At 38.6% G+C, this 20,658-nt stretch overlaps 1 protein-coding gene across 1 annotated transcript in view; it reads right to left on the reverse strand.

Annotated features, from left to right (window-relative positions):
• The window catches only part of CPED1 (cadherin like and PC-esterase domain containing 1), a 270,311-nt gene that overhangs the window by 190,462 nt on the left and 59,191 nt on the right, over positions 1 to 20,658 (reverse strand). The window contains exon 5 of the mRNA XM_057732280.1: positions 20,195 to 20,270. Within this exon, the coding sequence (XP_057588263.1) occupies positions 20,195 to 20,270 (76 nt within the window). The remainder of the gene's footprint in view (positions 1 to 20,194; positions 20,271 to 20,658) is intronic.

Below are 20,658 nucleotides of genomic sequence, written 5' to 3' on the forward strand. Positions count from 1 at the left end.
GTTGTTGGAGCTTCCTTTCCTTTATCTAAAGAAGGCATGTCAGTATCTGCCCCACATGGTTACAGGGTTAAAAGAGCAAGTAGATAAAGGCCTTGACACAGTGTCCAACATGCGGTAAGTGAAGAATTAGTTATCACGTGTTATTATTTGAGGGTAATTTATCTATAATATAACCTTGTGGCATAAATCATGAAGCCCCAATCTATTTATAAAACAAACACAAAACTACTATTAATCGTGTTTGATGATCATCTGTACTCAACCTCTAACTTTAGATAACACTTCGGCATAAATAGGGTTTTTTTCCATATCAGCCTGCCTCCAAAAAGCAGAACAATATATATTAGGTCAATGTGAAAAACTGAACTCATTCAGTTTTTCTCTCATTCAATTTTTCTCTTCAAATCAACCCATGGATATCTTGAGCAATACAGAAATAATACCTTACATGTTACTTTTATAGATTTACAACATACATTCTTTTATAAAGCATTTTCATGACAACTCTATGAGGAAAGAATGGTCAGTGTGATTGTTCCTGTCTTACAAGTCTAGAAAAGGGCACAATGGACCAAGTACTTTATGCAGAGTCATGTAACTATAGTTAGTAGTTAGTGGAACTAGAATTCAGGACTCCTCATACGGGGATCACAGGACTCCTGACTTCTGCCTTCACTAGGTTGCAGGTTAGAATTCTTCTGATCTCTCAGGCTAGGATTCGTATCAGTACTTATGAGCATCTCACAAATACTCAGAAGTGGATGAGGCAAGACAGTCCTTCAAAAGGCCTTCCCAGTTAATGTGGCTGAATGACCTACTTTCGTCTATTTAGGGGTAAGTTGACCCTTTGATAAGCTACACATTTTCTTGTGAAATGACCATCAACACTGGGATTGTACTGCTGCTATGACTATGATGTCATCAATTAAAATGACTCAGAAGAAAAGAGAAAGTTCCATATTTCACCATTAGATGGTGCTAAGAGAAGTTTAAAGAAAATAGTCCCCAAAGTTACTGAAACAGTGAATCACAGAATTTGAATGGGGTTTACCATATAACAGAGTCTGTGTCTTTCCCAGACAGAAGCACACCCAACCCATCATCAAAGAGTAAAGCATCTTCCAAAACAACCCCATTCATTCAGTTAATTATAATTCTGCCAAGATATGTATACTTTCTAATCATAACTTCAACTACAAATGAAGGAGTCTAAAATTCTATTTAGGGAAATGAATGTATTTTGCTTTGTTTGCATCTTGCTGCAACTCCCATTTTTGGTTTTTATCAATATATATTTCAACAGGATCTGTCAGACTGCAACACACTAAATGCCTATTAAAATGTATCAGTCCTGGGACTTCCTAGGTGGTGCAGTGGTTAAGAATCCACCTGCCAATGCAGGGGACATGGGTTTGAGCCCTGCTCCAGGAAGATCCCACATGCCACAAAGCAACTAAGCCCATGCACCACAATTATTGAGCCTGCACTCTAGAGTCCATGCTCCACAACAACAGAGGCCACCACAATGAGGAGCCTACCCTCCATAATGAATAGCTCCCTCGCTCGCCACACCTAGAGAAAGCCCGTGTGCAGCAACAAAGACCCAAAGCAGCCAAGAAATAAATAAATTTATTTAAAAAACTTATCAGTCCTAATGAGAAGTTCAAGAGACTAGTCATAACAAGCAGCATCTTCCCATGAATAATGTGTTCCATAACATACACTTTATGAATTTGTGTGCCTTAAAGCTAATGCATCACTTTAGTGGGTTTTCATTTTCAATTATCGATAATATCTTGCAAGTCAAAAGTCAGTGCCTGGCCCTGGTGTTCCCTGAAAATGAATGAACAAGCCATGAGCACTGTAAACCTACTAACATTGTTTCTCTTTCATAACACTTGTAATTTTGTTGTTGTTATTCAATATCTACCTCTACCACCAGAAGCAGACTGGGTAAGAGATTCTTAAAGTTCAACACCTATATCCTCCAACACTAAAATCTCTCTCTCTGTCTGTGTGTGTGTGGGTGTGTGTGTCTGTCTGTCTGTCTGTCTGTCTCCATATGTACACACAGAAACAAATTAATCAAAATTATATCTATAGAATAGTTCTCTTTTGCTTGTTGAGTTTGCTCACAAAACAAGGCAAGTAGGTAAGTTTGGGGATGAATTTTCACCACTTCAGCAGCTAAGTTCCAGAGCTTGATTTCTTCTGCACCATTCTTAATCTAGCTCTTGTAATCCCCAAGTAGAGCAGCCCCTGATGGCTTAAAAAAAAGTTTGGAGACGGGAGGGAGTGAGAAACATACGGAGGGTCCGCAGTGCAGCTCAGCGTTCCCGGACAGAGACATCGATCCGCGGCTGAACGGAGGGTCCAGGAGCGGGAGCGTGGGAACCGGAGAGCTGGTTCAGGGGGAGAAACATTGTTGCCGGTAGGGTGACGGACCGAGAGGACAGGAGGGAGGAGGTCCGCGGAGAGGAGTGCCGATCCCTGAGAGCTGCCCGGCCATGATGGCGGCTGGAGGCTGCAGGCTCCCGGGCGGGGGGGAGGAGCCGCGCGCATAGCCTCTCTCTCTCTTTCTGCGCCTCTGCAACAGGCAGCGGAGAGACGCCCTGCGGGGCCACATAAGGCGCTCAGGGATAACAAGCACCCTCAGGCGCTCGGGCGGGGCTAGATTAAAACTCCTTGCAACGCCAGCAGCAGGGAGGCTGCCGAGAGAAAAAAAAAAAAAAAAAACCAGCATCAAAAAGAAAAAACCCCGAGAGAGGCCCAACTCTAAGACTTTCTGTGTACGCCTGAGCCACCAGCGCCCTCTGCAACAGGCACCTCCAAGCCTGACTGAAGCAACAGTGTGCCACTGCTCACTCCCTCCCAGGAGAAGGAGCCACTATTGCACCCTCTCCCTCCCCACACACCGAGGCTTACAGACGAACAATAAAGGAAACTCTGCTGGTCACAGAATAACGCAAAAAAAAAAAAACCCAAGGCAAGGAAAAGGACACTTACAGCTGAGACGCTAAGGAAACAGAAATAGTAGTATCAATACCTATTGACCTGGTCCATTCGGGGATCAGTTCTGGATTTTTTTTTTTTTTTTTTTTCCTTTCTCTCCTTTTTTTTTTTTTTTTTTTTTTGATTTATTAAATACGATCTTAGCCCTAAGGGATCTACAAGTTTTACAACATAATTTTTTAAGGATATTTTTTACTCCTTTTTTTTTTTTTTTTTTTTTGCCTTTTAAAATACTTCTATATCTAGCTAAGTTTTTGGTAGTACGGACAAAATATCTTTCATACTTTCCTTTCATCCCTTTCTTTTATACACTTCTATTCCTTTCTTTTTCTTTGCATATCTCCAACCACATTACGCTCTTCTGTTCCCCTTTCTTCCAGCCATTTTAAGTGTATTTTATCTTAACATACTTATAAGCAACACTATCGGTCTGCTCAGACTCCTTGCTCTCTTCTCCAGATGATGCACTGCCTTGGTATTAATATTAGGCTTTTGTCTTTATCTTAGTTCTTAGTACAGTTGTCTAATTACATTCTGAGAATCTCCATTCTCTCTGGTGGTACTCCAGCTCATTTCTATATTTGATCCTAGCTTACAAAATCTCCCTGGATTGATGTTTGTATGTGTAGGGTGTTATTTGTTGTTTGTTTGCTTTTGCTTTTGTCTCTGATTTGTTCTGTTTCAGTTGTCAATTTCTGCTGGGTTTCTCTCTGAATATCTGATAGCACACTGGGGTTCTGTCAGGTCTTTCTAGAGCCTTATGTCCTAACGGATTCAATAATTGTGTGTCTTATACATGTATGTGTTTCCTAGACTGAATATTCGTCTAATCCAATACTTGGACATTAGTCTGAGGCTTGGACAGTCTTCTATAAACACCTCTATCACCAGGACAAGCAACCCCAAAAGCTTGGACAACCATGAGGAAACAAAGAAACACCATGCAGGCAAAGGAGCAGGAAAAAACCCCACAAGACCAAATAAATGAGGAGGAAATAGGAAAAATGCCTGAAAAAGAATTTAGAGTAATGATAGTTAAAATGATACAAAATCTCGATAACAAATTAGAGAAAGTACAAGAAACAGTTCATAAGAACTCAGAAAAACAAACAGCAATGGATAACAAAATAACTGAAATTAAAAATACTCTAGATGCTCTAACCAGCAGAATGACTGAGGCAGAAGAACGAATAAGTGAGTTGGAAGATAGAATGGAAGAAATAAACGCCACAGAGCAGGAAAAAGATAAAAAAATAAAAAGACTAGAAGACAGCCTCAGAGACCTCAGTGATAACCTTAAACATACCAACATTCGAATTATAGGCATCCCAGAAGAAGAAGAAAACAAGAAAGGGTCTGTGAAAATATTTGAAGAGGTTATAGTGGAAAACTTCCCCAACATGGGAAAGGAAATAATGAACCAAGTCCAAGAAGCACAGAGAGTCCCATACAGAATAAACCCAAGGAGAAATACACCAAGACACATATTAATCAAACTAACGACAATTCAACACAAAGAAAAAATATTAAAAGCAGCAAGAGAAAAGCAACAAACAACATATAAGGGAAAACCCATCAGGATAACAGCTGACCTTTCTACAGAAACTCTGCAGGCCAGAAGGGAATGGCAGGATATACTGAAAGTCCTGAAAGAGAGAAACCTACAGCCAAGAATACTTTACCCAGCAAGAATCTCATTCAGATTTGAGGGAGAAATCAAAAGCTTTCCAGACAAGCAAAAGTTAAGAGAATTCAGCACCACCAAACCAGCCTTACAACAAGTGCTAAAGGAACTTCTCTAAGTAGGAAACACAAGAAAAGGAAAACACCTACAAATACAAACCCAAAACAATTCAGAAAATGGTAATTGGAACACACATGTCAATAATCACTTTAAATGTAAATGGATTAAATGCTCCAACCAAAAGACACAGACTGGCTGAATGGATACAAAAACAAGACCCTTCTATATGCTGCCTACAAGAAACCCACTTCAGACCAAGGGATACATATAGACTGAAAGTGAAGGGATGGAAAAAGATATTCCATGCAAATGGAAGTCAAAAGAAAGCTGGAGTAGCAATACTCATATCAGACAAATTAGACTTGAAAGTAAAGACTATTAAAAGAGACAAGGAAGGGCACTACATAATGATCAAGGGATCCATCCAAGAAGAACATATCACAATGGTAAATATCTATGCCCCCAATATAGGAGCACCTCAATACATAAGGCAAATGCTAACAGCTATAAAAGGGGACATCGACAGTAACACAATTATAGTGGGAGACTTGAACACCCCACTTACATCAATGGACAGATCATCCAAACAGAAAATAAATAAAGACACACAAGCTTTAAATGACACATTAAACCATCTCGACTTAATTGATATTTATAGGACATTCCATCCAAAAACGACAGACTACACTTTCTTCTCAAGTGCACACGGAACATTTTCCAGGATAGATCACATCTTGGGTCACAAATCAAACCTCAGCAAATTCAAGAAAATTGAAATCATATCAAGCATCTTCTCAGACCACAACGCCATGAGACTAGATATCAATTACAGGAAAAAAACTGCAAAAAATACAAACACATGGAGGCTAAACAATTCACTATTAAACAACCAAGGAATCACTACAGACATCAAAGAGGAAATCAAAAAGTATCTAGAAACAAATGACAATGAAAACACAACAACCCAAAACCTATGGGATGCAGCAAAAGCAGTTCTAAGAGGGAAGTTTATAGCAATACAGTCCTACCTTAAGAAACAAGAAAATGATCGAATAAACAACCTAACCTTACACCTCAAACAACTAGAGAAAGAAGAACAAAGAAACCCCAAAGTGAGCAGAAGGAAAGAAATCGTAAAGATCAGAGCAGAAATAAATGAAAAAGAAAGGAAAGAAACCATAAGAAAAATAAATAAAACTAAAAGCTGGTTCTTTGAGAAGATTAACAAAATTGATAAACCATTAGCCAGACTCATCAAGAAAAAAAGGGAGAAGATGCAAATCAACAGAATTAGAAATGAAAAAGGAGAAGTCACAACGGACACCTCAGAAATACAAAACATCATGAGAGACTACTACAAGCAACTATATGCCAATCAATTGGATAACCTGGAAGAAATGGATACATTCTTAGAAAAATACAATCTTCCAAGACTGAACCAGGAAGAAATAGAAACCATGAACAGACCAATCACAAGTACAGAAATTGAGGCAGTGATTAAAAATCTCCCAACACACAAAAGCCCAGGACCAGATGGATTCACAGGCGAATTCTATCAAACATTTCGAGAAGAGTTAACACCTATCCTTCTCAAACTCTTCCAAAATATTGCAGAAGGCGGAGCACTCCCAAACTCATTCTATGAGGCTACCATCACCCTGATACCAAAACCAGGCAAAGATGTCACAAAAAAAGAAAACTACAGACCAATATCACTGATGAATATAGATGCAAAAATCCTCAACAAAATACTAGCGAACAGACTGCAACAGCACATTAAAAAAATCATACACCACGATCAAGTGGGGTTTATCCCTGGGATGCAAGGATTCTTCAATATACGCAAATCAATCAACATGATACATCATATCAACAAATTGAAGGATAAAAACCATATGATCATTTCAATAGATGCAGAAAAAGCTTTTGACAAAGTTCAACATCCATTTATGATAAAAGCTCTCCAGAAAATGGGCATAGAAGGAAATTACCTCAACATCATAAAAGCCATATATGACAAACCAAAAGCCAACATTGTTCTCAATGGAGAAAAACTGGAAGAATTCCCTCTAAGAACAGGAACAAGACAAGGGTGTCCACTCTCACCACTGTTATTCAACATAGTTTTGGAAGTGTTAGCCACAGCAATCAGAGAAGAAAAAGAAATTAAAGGAATCCAAATTGGAAAAGAAGAAGTAAAATTATCACTCTTTGCAGATGACATGATACTATATATAGAAAACCCTAAAGACTCTACCAGAAAACTGCTAGCACTCATTGATGAGTTTAGTAAAGTAGCAGGATACAAAATTAATGCACAGAAATCTCTTGCATTCCTATACACTAACAACGGAAGAGCAGAAAGAGAAATTAAGGAAACTCTCCCATTCACCATTGCAACCAAAAGAATAAAATACCTAGGAATAAACCTGCCTAAGGAGGCAAAAGATCTGTATGCAGAAAACTTTAAGACATTGATGAAAGAAATCAAAGATGACATAAACAGATGGAGGGATATACCATGTTCCTGGATTGGAAGAATCAACATCGTGAAAATGACTGTACTACCCAAAGCAATTTACAGATTTAATGCAATCCCGATCAGATTACCAATGGCATTTTTCACAGAACTAGAGCAAGAAATCTTACGATTTGTATGGAAACGCAAAAGACCCCGAATAGCCAAAGCAATCTTGAGAAGGAAAAATGGAGTTGGTGGAATCAGGCTTCCTGACTTCAAACTATACTACAAGGCCATAGTGATCAAGACAGTATGGTACTGGCACAAAAATAGAAAGGAAGATCAATGGAACAGAATAGAGAACTCAGAAGTAAGCCCAAACACATATGGGCACCTTATCTTTGACAAAGGAAGCACGAGTATACAATGGAAAAAAGACAGCCTCTTCAATAAGTGGTGCTGGGAAAATTGGACAGCAACATGTAAAAGAATGAAATTAGAACACTTCCTAACACCATACACAAAAATAAACTCCAAATGGATTAAAGACCTACATATAAGGCCAGACACTATCAAACTCCTAGAGGAAAACATAGGCAGAACACTCTTTGACATACATCAAAGCAACATCCTTTTTGACCCACCTCCTAGAATCATGGAAATAAAATCAAGAATAAACGAATGGGACCTCATGAAACTTAAAAGCTTTTGCACAGCAAAAGAAACCTTAAACAAGACTAAAAGGCAACCCTCAGAATGGGAAAAAATAATTGCCTATGAAACAACGGACAAAGGATTAACCTCCAAAATATACAAGCAGCTCATGCAGCTTCATACCAAAAAAGCAAATAACCCAATCCACAAATGGGCAGAAGACCTAAATAGACATTTCTCCAAAGAAGACATACAGATGGCCAACAAACACATGAAAAGATGCTCAACATCACTCATCATCAGAGAAATGCAAATCAAAGCCACAATGAGGTATCACCTCACACCAATCAGAATGGCCATCATCACAAAGTCTGGAAACAACAAATGTTGGAGAGGGTGTGGAGAAAAGGGAACTCTCCTGCACTGTTGGTGGGACTGTAAGTTGGTACAGCCACTATGGAAAACAATTTGGAGGTTCCTTAAAAAACTACAAATAGAACTACCATATGATCCAGTCATCCCACTCCTGGGCATATACCCAAAGAAAACCATAATCCCAAAAGAAACTTGTACCATCATGTTTATTGCAGCACTCTTTACAATAGCCAGGACATGGAAGCAACCTAAATGCCCATCAACAAATGAATGGATACAGAAGATGTGGCATATATATACAATGGAATATTACTCAGCTATAAAAAGGGATGAGATGGAGCTATATGTAATGAGGTGGATAGAACTACAATCTGTCATACACAGTGAAGTAAGTCAGAAAGAGAAGGACAAATATTGTATGCTAACTCACATATACGGAATCTAAAAATGGTACTGATGAACTCAGTGACAAGAACAGGGAAGCAGATACAGGGAATGGACTGGAGAACTCGAGGTATGGGAGGGGGCGGGGGGTGAAGGGGAAACTGAGAAGAAGCGGGAGAGTAGTACAGACATATATATACTACCAACTGTAAAATAGTCAGTGGGAAGTTGTTGTATAACAAAGGGAGTTCAACTCGAGGATGGAAGATGCCTTAGAGGACTGGGGCAGGGAGGGTGGGGGGGAATCGAGGGGGGGGCGTCAAGGAAGGGAGGGAATATGGGGATATGTGTATAAAAACAGTTGATTGAACCTGGTGTACCCCCCAAAAAAATAAAATAAAATAATAATAAATTTAAAAAAAAAAAAAAAAAAAAAAAAAAAGTTTGGCCATTTCTGTAAGACTTTTTCATCTATTTTGAAGTGGTGTTTTGGGGAGGCATCTTACCAAGATTTCAGATTCTCTGCTAGTATTTCTGTTGCAAAGCCAGTGGCTCAGGAAGAAGTGATATGGGGAAAACATCACAATCCCTGCTTGGGCGATGTCTTTGTTGAGCAAAAGGCAAACGAATATGGTAGAGTTGATTTTAGAGGGCAATACTGAGTCATGGAACGTGTCCACACAGCGAGGAACAAATTATTGATTAACAAATGCAGGCTGGGCAAACAGGATAAACAAATTCATGAAGCACAAGTGTAGTTTACTGAGTTTTCATTATGTAATGCAAAGGAACCCAGTTCTGTTGTTTAAAGTTGTTCGTGTATTAACAAGTTATTTTGGTACCATTTAAACGAAATGCTACTCCCCTATGTTTAGCACAGAAATAAGTAAATGGGGACTTGCTGGGAAGATTTGGACAACAAAAGGGAGTATCTCTATTATCACCTCTTCCTTTATGGTCTGTTGAAAATCACAATTAATCATCAGAATCACACATGTTGTCACAAGTATGCTATGCAGTCTTGCCCCTTGTGTGTCCCAGTGTTTGGAACAAGATAACAAACTCTTTAAGTAGAATAAATACATATACCTACACGATGGCAGGAGGTACACAAGTCACGCACCAGAAATGTAAAGGTTCATCAAACCAGTTCAAGTTTAAAAGGTCAGGGCCATTTAACCAAAGAGCAGAGGGATGAGTCAGCTCCCTCTCACCTTCCCGGTCTTTTAGCACAGCCTCATAGATGAGGAGCTGCCGAATGTTTACTGGGAAATAGATGTGTTGTCCGTGTCACACTGGCCCGATGCCAAAAGTGCAAAGTATAATGTCATGAGCAACACCAGAGCAAGAAGCACCTTTGGGTCGCTGAGCTCGATCCAGCTTCTCCCAAAGAAAAAGTGAGTCTCCCAAAGCTCACACTGACCCTCACACCCCAGTGCTACCAGCCTCCGCCGAACCCTCCCTCCTGTCTTGCCAGTGGCCAGGCAGGAAGCACTTCACAGTATATATCCCAGGCACACTGACAAGCTTGCTTCTTAGTTTTTAAGATATGCCAAATGGCAAGAAGAATGATGTAGTTTACAACTAACAGGCTGTAATGAAAAGGAAATTGTTATCCCCCATTTTCAGGGATGAAGCAAGACGATGCTATCGTTTTCTCAAAATCTCTGTTTGATTGTGTCTGTGGTCAGTTCCTTTAGAGATTTATGGCTCACAGGCAGACTGCTCAGTTTTACAGATAGGTCAGCCTCAGTAGGTGATCGCTGCATTTGCATGATTCAACAGTTTCCATGAAATTCCGACTGGTCTGCAATGGTCCCTAAAATTGTTACCCATAAAATTATTATTTTGGGTTGAAGTATATTCAATGAAAAAAAGGATATACCTGAGAGAGGAAAGTAGAGCAGAACGAATTAATTTCTCATATTAGCTAGCTCTGGAGAGCAGAGAAAGGTCTGAGAACACGTGAGAACTGGGGTTCACAGTAGAAAGTAAGAAAGAGAAGGGAACAGGAATATCCCCTTACTTTAAAATGAATCATGTAGGCAGAATGATTTGTTCTGCCTAAAGAATTCCATGGGCTTTATCATAAACAATCAACAAATATTTATCAAAAACCTATAATAACACACATTCATTGTTTTTATCTGTCCAGTATCTTTCTTCCTTTGGGGATCTAGTCTCCTCTTACCGTATGCATGTGGTGAACTGCCAATCACAGTTCCCTGCCTCTTCCTCGGCTGTCACAGACTGAATTGTATCCCCTCAAGATTCATGTTGAAGGCCTAACCCCCGGTACCTTAGAATGTGACTGCATTTGGAGAAAAAGTCTTTACAGAGATGATTAAGTTAAATAAGGTCATTAGGGTAAAGGCAGGAAAAGGCGGCCGGCAGTAATGCTGGTGTTGAAGGGACAGTGACGGCAGGGGCTTGGCTTGAGCAGAGAGTTAGGTTGGGGGACACAACAGGAGATCAGGGAGAAATGTAGGGACCTCAGCCAGTGGCGGGCCTTGAATGCCACCCGGAGGAGTTTGGAGGAGTGAAGTGGTTAAGAAAGCAGACTCCAGACTCATACTGACTATGCGAAGATACCATTTGTTAGATGCGTAATACTGAAAATTTTACTTAATTTCTCTACACTTGAGTTAAATAGGAATAATAATGATATCTCCCTCATGGAGATATTGTGAGTACTAAATGAATTAGTATACATAGGTATATATACAAATATATATTTTTAAAACAAAATATATTATTAACATATTTTACATAGATATTGTGTAAATAGGTAAATTGTATAGCAATATAAATATATGTAATATATATATTGGGATTACTCCTCTTTATTTTTAACTCAACAATATAGTGTGAATATTTTTCTATGCCAATAAATGTAGATCTCCATGACTTTTCTTTTAAGATTTTTTTTTTTTAATATGGGCAATTTTTAGAGTCTTTATTGAATTTGTTACAATATTGCTTCTTTTATGTTTTGGTTTTTCGGCTGCAAGGCATGTGGGATCTTAGTTCCACCACCAGGGATGGAACCCACACCCCCTGCACTGGAAGGCAAAGTCTTAATCACTGGACCATCAGGGAGGTCCCTCTATCACTTTTAATGTCTTCATAGTTTTCCACTGATAAACATGCCATGATTTGTTCACACTTGAATTGCATAGTACTCTATATGTAAAAATTATTCATGAACAGGAAAGGTATGGAAAGTTAGGTAGTTTCACTAAATTTCCATTTTTTTCTTGCTTTTTTGCTTATGTATTTTCTCTTCTTTTCATAACGAATGTAGCTCACTAGCATGATAAAGGTATAATAAAAAAGAAAGGTAAAAAGAATTTAAAAATGCATATCTGATCATTTTTAAAATCTGATTTCTATTTTCGTTCTCATGGGTGGCCAAAACACTTAACAGGATACAGGAAAGAAAGAGAGCATTTCTGCAAAGTTTCACGCTTGAAAATAGAATCAGGCTTGATAAACAGACTCCACCTCCACTGACGGCTGTTCATGCCCTCCATTCTAAAATTCCTAATCTAGAGTCACGGTTCCCAGGCTGAACTCTCTGGGGCTTTTTAGGGGTCAGACAGGTGGGAAGTGGCCTCTGGGGGCCACCAAAAGGAAGAAAAGAAAAGGTAAAGATGAGGACAAAGGACCCTACCCTTTTTCAATCAAAGCAATTTCATTTCTTCCTATGTTACACAAGGCTTGTGAGTTTTTTTTTTCTTTAAGTTAAGGTTTTAAGGTTTTTTTTGGTTTTTTTTTTTTGAGGGCTTAAAAAAGAAGAATAATCCACCTCACATGCTCAGCAACAGACATCAATGCTCTTTCTTTTTGATTTAGGTTTTCTGGCCACATCTCAGACATCTTCACTTGCTTTTCACAGGATCCACAGAGAAAAAGACGCTGAAGCAACAATAGTCAGCAAGAAGTATTGGATTTATTTCCTCTGTCCTGAATGCAGGACAATTAAGATGAAGAAAACTGCCCAGAGAGCTCATCTATAAGAAGTCGTAAAACATCACCGGATAAGTAAAGAGAGACACCTCTCACCATTGTTTCCCTACTTCGTCCTTCTGGCAGTGAGTCCTTATCCTCCCCTGTAAAGAAATGGTGGACAAATATTTAAAGACTTTTGGGTTGAAATGGTATAAAAATACAAGCCTGCCCATGAGAAGTACATGTCCATCTCCAGCCTGCATGAATAAGCATAACCAACAATGTGAGAAAGGGTTAAGGGTGTTCTTTTTAGACAGGAACAAGGTGACCAGTCTCTCGGCTGCAATGGTAATCAGCTAGACGTGGGTACCACATCACATAATTTATTGATGTCTTTCTGCCTTGTGTGTGTAATATGGCAACAGTTCTCTAGTTCTTTCATAGATGCAAATTCCTTATTACTCAAAATGGGTAATTGTATCTTGGAGGACGGAAACAGTATTTTCTACTTCTCCTGTGCTGTTCTCTGCCTCATAGCACCAATTCAATATTGAGCTAGTGTAGTGAGTAAATGGATAAATCTGTCCAAGCATGGCTAAAGCCCTCTGATGATCAGCAGGGCTCCCCTTCCACAATTCTAACCCCCTCCGTTAGCATCCTCTCCAGTCTTTCATTTAAAAAATATTAGAGGAACTATTACATACCAGCAATTATGCCCATGCACTGAACTTGAGAAATGAATTAACAAGGCCCTGCTCTCGGGGAGTCTCTGTCCTTGTAGGGAGACAAACCTACAAATACAACTAAGATGCACTGTGACTTGGCTGTTATGGAAGCTTTCACGGGGGCAATAGAAACAAAGAGGAAAGAGTGTAAACCTGCCTCAGCAAATCGGGTAGACGTCACTTGGAAGGCAGTCCTGAGTAACAATGGTTTAGATTTTCAATATGAAATATTATCTCTGGGTTGGTGGACCAGAATATTTATTTTCTTCTTCATATTTTCTTCATTTGAAAAACAATATGTTCAGCTTGGAAGCAATGTGTCCTTTTCTCAGAGGTTTACTTTTCTGAGACCTACAGTTGAATGACAGATGTAAACTCCCGGCATCTAACTTGTTTAGCCCAACTGATGGTTTACTAAAGCTGTAGGAAACATTCTTTTACAAACCACACCCAAACCATCAGCACATTCTGCTGACTGTTCTTTGGAAATACATCCTGATCACGGAGGAGAGGTTCTTCTCTACCTAAACTGAATTGAACCGAGCATTAAGAACTACAATTTGGTTCCATCAGCCTTAGAATGCATGGTAATTCCGCCTATATTTTTCTATATTGCAAGTAGAAATATATACTTTCTATATAGGAGTAGTTCTTAAAATTTTTAACGTGTTTTCACAAGTAAAGGGAAATTAGGAGAGGCTGCTTCAGAGGCCACTAGCCAGTTGCGTTGGTGGTTGGTGGCTGAGCTGACAATTGCAGGAGTTGTACGATTATTTCCTTTTCAGCAAGTGAGGAGGACATCCTCGGAAAAGAGAACAGCGAACTTGTGTAATTTTCTCCAGTGTTTATTGTGTGGGAGCAGAAAAGTCAGACTGTAGGGTTTTTCTTAATTGGTGGCTTAAGGGCTGATATGGAAGAAAAATACAGATGCTTGTAGGGGAATACTTCAAGTGGCAGACTAAGTGGTCCAGCCTTGGTAGGAAAAAAAATATGGCCAAATATGACTGAGGGGGTTGGAGAAAGTAGCAGAATTAAGGGTACCAAAAGTGACATCTGAGGTTCCAGGCTCAGAGCATCGAAGGCGTAAAAAAGCCAGAAACACAATGATTATAAAGTGGTGAATTCATTTAAAGTCTCAGAGATGGATGTAGTTGTCTGTGATGCAAGTTACTAATCAGCAAGGCTACACAGGCAGGAGGCTGAAGCTGAAGGCAAACGAAGGTCATGGATTTGATGAGATCAAAGAGCGCTGAGGATGAAAGGGTCATTGGGGTGGATGTCAAAACTGACAAGAATGATGGCAGATCTGAAGCCTCCAGAAGAAGTTAACCAAGATTGTGATTTTTTTATTGAATATTCTGAATGATCAGGATGTTGACAGATGAAAGCAAGGAGGACTGGAAGAGAGATGCCAACAAATCCCTCCCAACTCCAGAGATTAAGGTTTTAGTAGAACACCCAGCTTCACTGTCCTTAGGGATTAGCAAAGTTACTGTTTTGTGAGGAAAATGTAAGGTGGAGTTATCAAGGGTTTAGAGAAATGCAAACATGTGCTAAGAGGAAGGAGTGGAGAGAAGTACAGGGATAAGGAAGTGGGAGAAGGACAAGGCCGCAGGATGGGATCTGAATCTTAGTGATAACTGAATTTTACAGGGATGAGAAGCATGGGAGAACTTTATGTTTCCAACATGGCCACTCTGCTGAGGTTTACCTGGATGATACCACATGGTACTGCCTTGTACTTTCCTGTGTCTTCAACTCCTCTTCTCTTCTTGGAACCCAAATGCCTTATGTTAATGAGTCTATACATTTGATGACAAGCCAAATACTGAAAATGTGCAGGTTATTTGGTCTCTCAAGCTTCTGTACTTGATACAAACTTTTTATGTCCCATGCCAGGCTCTTGTGAACATTTGGGTGTGTGACTTCTGATCTAGATAAAATCTATTCCCAGCTCAATTCAGAGCATCAGACAGCTAGCTACCTGGGCTTCACTGTTCAGTCCTTAGAAGACTGCTGTGAGCAGGCCTAATAAATTTGTTTTATTTCTGAAAGAGATGGGGGAAAAGATCACTCTGGCTATAGTGTCAAAAATGGACTGGATCAAGAAAAGAAGTGGGAAGTGTATGAAAGCAGGTTGACTTGGATGAGACTGGTCATGGTAGAGATGGAGAAAAGTAGATGGATTCAGTAAGCTTTGGGAGTGGACCACTCGCTGATGAAGTGAATGGGAATTTGAATGCACTTCCAGAAATTCTACCAATTAGAAATTCATTGGGTTTGCAAACTTCTTTTATAAAAATGCAAATACATCTAAGAGGCTTATGACTGGAGTGAGGGTATAATTTAGTGTGAATTAGTTCCATCAGCTTACTTTCTGCTATCACCTAGCTGAAGTCAGTCATACTAAAGAGATGAGAGTTTTACGTGGGGAAAGAATGTTTTACACAAAAGATATAATCACCTGCGGGACAGAGGCGGAAGTCTTTGGAAAGATAGTGGCATGAAGGACCATTCAGAGGACACACAGAGGGGATGTCAGCGTTTGAGAGCACAGAGATTAAGCAAACTCTGGTCTTCTCTGAAAGTGTGCCTGATTGCCTCACAGAGCTAAGTTCCCAATGCTCTTTAACACTGGGAATCTCATTTCCCGTATTCTTGTTTGAAGGAGCACATTCCTTCTAGCAGAGGAGAGCAAAAAATGAAATCAATAAAAATCCTCAGATGGTATTAAGCATTGACAATTTCCATGTTGCTTTGTTTGATTTCAAGCTAGGCTATTTGATTCCCTGACAACACTTCACTGATATCATACGATAAACAGAAATTTTTAGACCTAGAATTTTAAAAACAGTCATCAGTTCCTTGTGAGACACATAACTATTATTGGTTAATATTTTAAAGTAAGTTCAATTATGTTATTTAAAGATATATTTTATATTTGGTAGTAAATATCTATAATTTTTTAAAGTCCAGGCTTGTTTAGATAGAACAAAATGTGTAAATTCTATTTATCGTTTTCCTTTTCTTTTTTTATGTACTCACATGTTACTAAAAAGATGAGGCCAGAGATCCTAAAATGTTCAAAATGCTATCTTTGAGTACAAGTCTGGGTACATTTCAAATTGCGCATAAAAGCCAGTGCTCAGAATGAAGATAAAACTACTGGAAAGAACGAGTAATAGCCAAAACTTTGGCACACTCCTAACCAGGGCTTCTTGGATGGCATAAAAGAGAACAAAAACAACCACCCAAGGAAAACAATCTCCCTGATGTTTTGTACCTATATCTCAAATATAGAAAAAAAATCTGTTTATCAAAAATAACCAAACAATAAAAAAGCAACAAAAACCATTAGCAAAAAGTTTAGGCCAATGAAAAATTATGAAACATTTGTTTTCAAACACCAAAGCATTAAATGGCAAGGTAAAAATAAATCTTTGGGCTTGCCAGTAAAAATTCCATGGATTTGTGCCTTTCAATGTGAGTCATAGGTCTAATGGCAGGTACACTCTGCATGGCTAGGGAACAGAACAGACTGTGTTAGTCTTACACGCTGTCTTCAAATGCTCCCCTGCATCTGGCCCAAACTCTGTTTGTCCTACCACACTTGCAAGGTCCCACTCACATTTACCAGGACGATCATCCCTCCTTTCACAGCATCCCTGTCTCTACCTACGGCTCGAGATAAAGCCTAGGACAGCACGTCCATATGGGGAAAAGGCACAGTGGAATCACCGAATCTCAGCGTTATTAATCATTGCCAAACGTCTTATTTTTATAGATTAAAAAAACTGAAGCACAACCAGGCTTTAAACCTTGCTGCGAATTATGCACTGATTAAGCGTCAGAGCTAGAACCTGTCAGGTATTCTTCTCTGAAATGGTTAGGAGATACTTCTCCATGCATCTTTCACATTTTTTGCATCGTTTGCAAACAGAGACACTGACAATCTGTTCGGAACTATCTTTTCAAAGATATTTATGCAGCAGATAGCCTTGAAAGATAGAGATGGTATCTACCCCGGAGCAAAGTGAAGTTTCTGTCCAACATAACAAAACTAATGTGCCTCTCTGGGGCAAAGGGCAGGCATACTCACTGACCGTTGAGAACATTCAAGCTCTCTAAGCTCGGAGTTCTGCTCTTGAAAAGCAAACCACTTAGTGTACAAGTGTCACCACCGAGCCCTCTTCACTTGCCCCGTGGCAGCTGGGAGTCAGTGAACCAGTGCGAATGCAGATAATCTGGCTGCTGCTATTGCTATAAATAATGAAGCCATTTGTCTCTGACCCAGGAGTCTCCTGTCTTCTGCCAGCTCCCATGAAACTGTGGCAGGCAGACTTGTGAGCCTGGAAGTAGGTGAAATCTCAGACTCTTCACAGTTTTTGACAGAGACATAAAATTGTAGTGATAATCAATCATATACAGAGAGAAAATACTGAAAGGCCTGTTGCTGGACTTTTCAAAACTAGGATGATCCAGTTACCATTTTACAGCACTGTGTGTTAGTATAGTATATGATACTCTTCATTCTTCAAATAAAATTACCCACATGCATGGACATACCTGTAGACTATATTTTTTAAATTAAGTATGAGAAAAGGGTCTCACTATCCTCACTTTACAGATTAAAAAACAAAAACAAAAACCAACAACACCCTAACTGTGACTCACACAGTTAATAGCTGGTGGAGCTAAAATCTCTGGTTTCAAAATGTGTGTTTTGCCTGTCTCTAAATGAAACACAGCTCAAAACGGCATGGGCCACTTTGGCTTTAAATAAAATGGCTAAAGTATATAGTATTATGTTTAGTTTTGCTATCTTTTTAATAGTACTTTACCTTTTAAAATATTTTTAGGTACTGGCATGATGCTATCTAATCTGTATTCAATATTAAATATTCAGTATTCACAACAAATAACGTATTTTTTAATCTTGTGAATACTGATTTTATATTGTATACTGTATATTCATAGCCAGTTCCAACATAAGCTATTGTTTATAAAGCTTATATCAGAAAACAATGCTGTAGACATATTCCTTTAAAGCTATGCATATAAGAAATTTCTCCTGTAATGTTATTATAGGAGAAATAATTCCATTAAAAAGCCTGTATATTCCATGAAATTACCTTGTTAGTCACAGAGATAAATAGAACATTACAAACTAGACAGGACTACATATGTCTAGAACTTATAGATGTTCTTGAGGAAAAAAAAAATGTTTAAAGCAAAAAAGACAGAAAAAAACTTTCATTTTATGGAAGCAAAATATAAACTTAGGTAAGAGCTGTTTGGGGAAATTTTTAAAACTAATAATCCATTTCTGGCTACAAACAGGCTTGCATTATTATGATTCTGTTCTGCTAACTCCAATGCTAATCTATTATCTTGAAATGTAAACAGCAACAAAGAAAAACATACTTTAAAAGTATGTAGGCTCTGGACTTCCCTGGTGGCTCAGTGGTTAAGAATCCGCCTGCCAGTGCAGGGGACACGGGTTCGATCCCTGGTCCGGGAAGATCCCATATGCTGAGGAGCAACTAAGCCCGTGCACTGCAACTAGTGAGCCTGCGCTCTAGAGCCCTCGAGCCACAACAACTGAACCTGCGCTCCGCAGCCGCAACTACTGAAGCCTGCGTGCCTAGTGCCCCTGCTCTGCAACAAGAGAAACGCCCATTTGCTGCAACTAGAGATGCAGCAACAAAGATCCAATGCAGCCAAAAAAAAATTAAAATTAAAACAAAACAAAAACCAAAAAGAAGTATGTAGGCTCTGTTCAAAATGTAAACAAATGTTTTTCAGATTACCTTAACTAAAGGACTCCTAGATTCTTATCTATAATGTATTAGTGGGAATCATTATTTTCCTTGCTTTTCACAAAAACATTAGCTTTTTTTATAAAACAAAAAACTATCCAGCTAAAGTTTACAAAAACAAAACAAAGAGATTAGGAAGTCAGTTACAACTGTGATATAAAACGATAACTGCAGAACCAGGTTTATACAGCTATTATTTATTTTAAATAAATCTTAAATTGAAAGTTTAATTGCTGACATTTATTTTATTTTAATCCTTGGTAAATGACAATAGAAGACTGTAGCCTTTAAAATGGGACATACCAGTGTGGTTCATGTTTGCTGTAGAAGCAGAAACCCCATGGAAAAGCTGATGGGTTAAGATACCAGTTTTCTGATTCAACTCATACACAAATTAATTTTAGAAAACATAATTAAAACTATGTGGACTTAAATTTTAGTTATACAGTACAGTACTTTCTAGGGGCATAAGTTGTTAAACATTAAGTGGGTTTTAAACTAGAAATCGGAGAGACTCTTTCACTGATTGGTTTTCAAGTAGGCTATAATTTCATCTATGAAGACTCATATGCCATCTGATGTGTTCTTTCCACTCTGGGATTCTATGAGGAAGCAAGATGGTAATTTTTGTCCCAAATTTCTAAAGCTGTCAAGACAAATTGAGAGAACTTCAGAAAGAAGGAACAAATTTAAGATCGGAATCACTTAATCATAAAGAAATACGTTTTTTAAAAACCTCAAGTTTTATATAAATAAGAAGTACTATAAATAATTGCCTTAAAAGTGAAGCAGCAATTATTTTGAAGACGAATATATAAGAAGAAAAGGGAATATTCATCTAGAAAGTCAGAAGGCAAAACTAAAAGAAAGAATATCAATGTTTCATGTTATTCCTCATTATCGAGGTCTTCCCATTGGCAAAACCTTGTGGATTCTGGAAGGTTTGTGATAGTGGAATTGATAAACAAAGGAGCTTAGTACGCTGATCTGATAGCTCCTTAGTTGGTGTCTGCTGAGGAAGCCTATGTATCTCACAGGTTTATGCATAAGGAAGCAAATGAAAGATTACCTGGAAATCTTCTAATTAGTTGACATAATCCTTCCTTCCTGCAAAGCTGATGTTGTATTTCTGGTAATATGTTTACCTGAAAGGAATAAAAAAGATTCTAGTGACTTAGGCATTCATAAATCCTAAAGCAAAGAAAACACAAACAGCATACAGGGTATAGATGTGAAGCATCGTCTACACCACCCACCCCCTATTTTCAAATATCTGGAAGTCAGTATTAAATTCCAAAATAAGAGAGTGGTTTGTTTGATAACATAAAATAAAAACATGTCGTTAGAAATCTTCAAAATATCTGGGAATACTTATTAAAACCTTGATATATTTCAAAGCCATGATATTTGCTAGGAAAAAAAAGGACATAATTTATATCAGTATGGCATATAGAGCAACACTACTAACTTGATAGTTGCAGATTTTGCTTTGCCAAAAAACAGCACTAAACATTCCTCAAAATCAACTACACT

This window comes from Hippopotamus amphibius, chromosome 4 (assembly GCF_030028045.1).
Source record: "Hippopotamus amphibius kiboko isolate mHipAmp2 chromosome 4, mHipAmp2.hap2, whole genome shotgun sequence".
Taxonomy (NCBI): Eukaryota; Metazoa; Chordata; class Mammalia; order Artiodactyla; family Hippopotamidae; genus Hippopotamus; species Hippopotamus amphibius.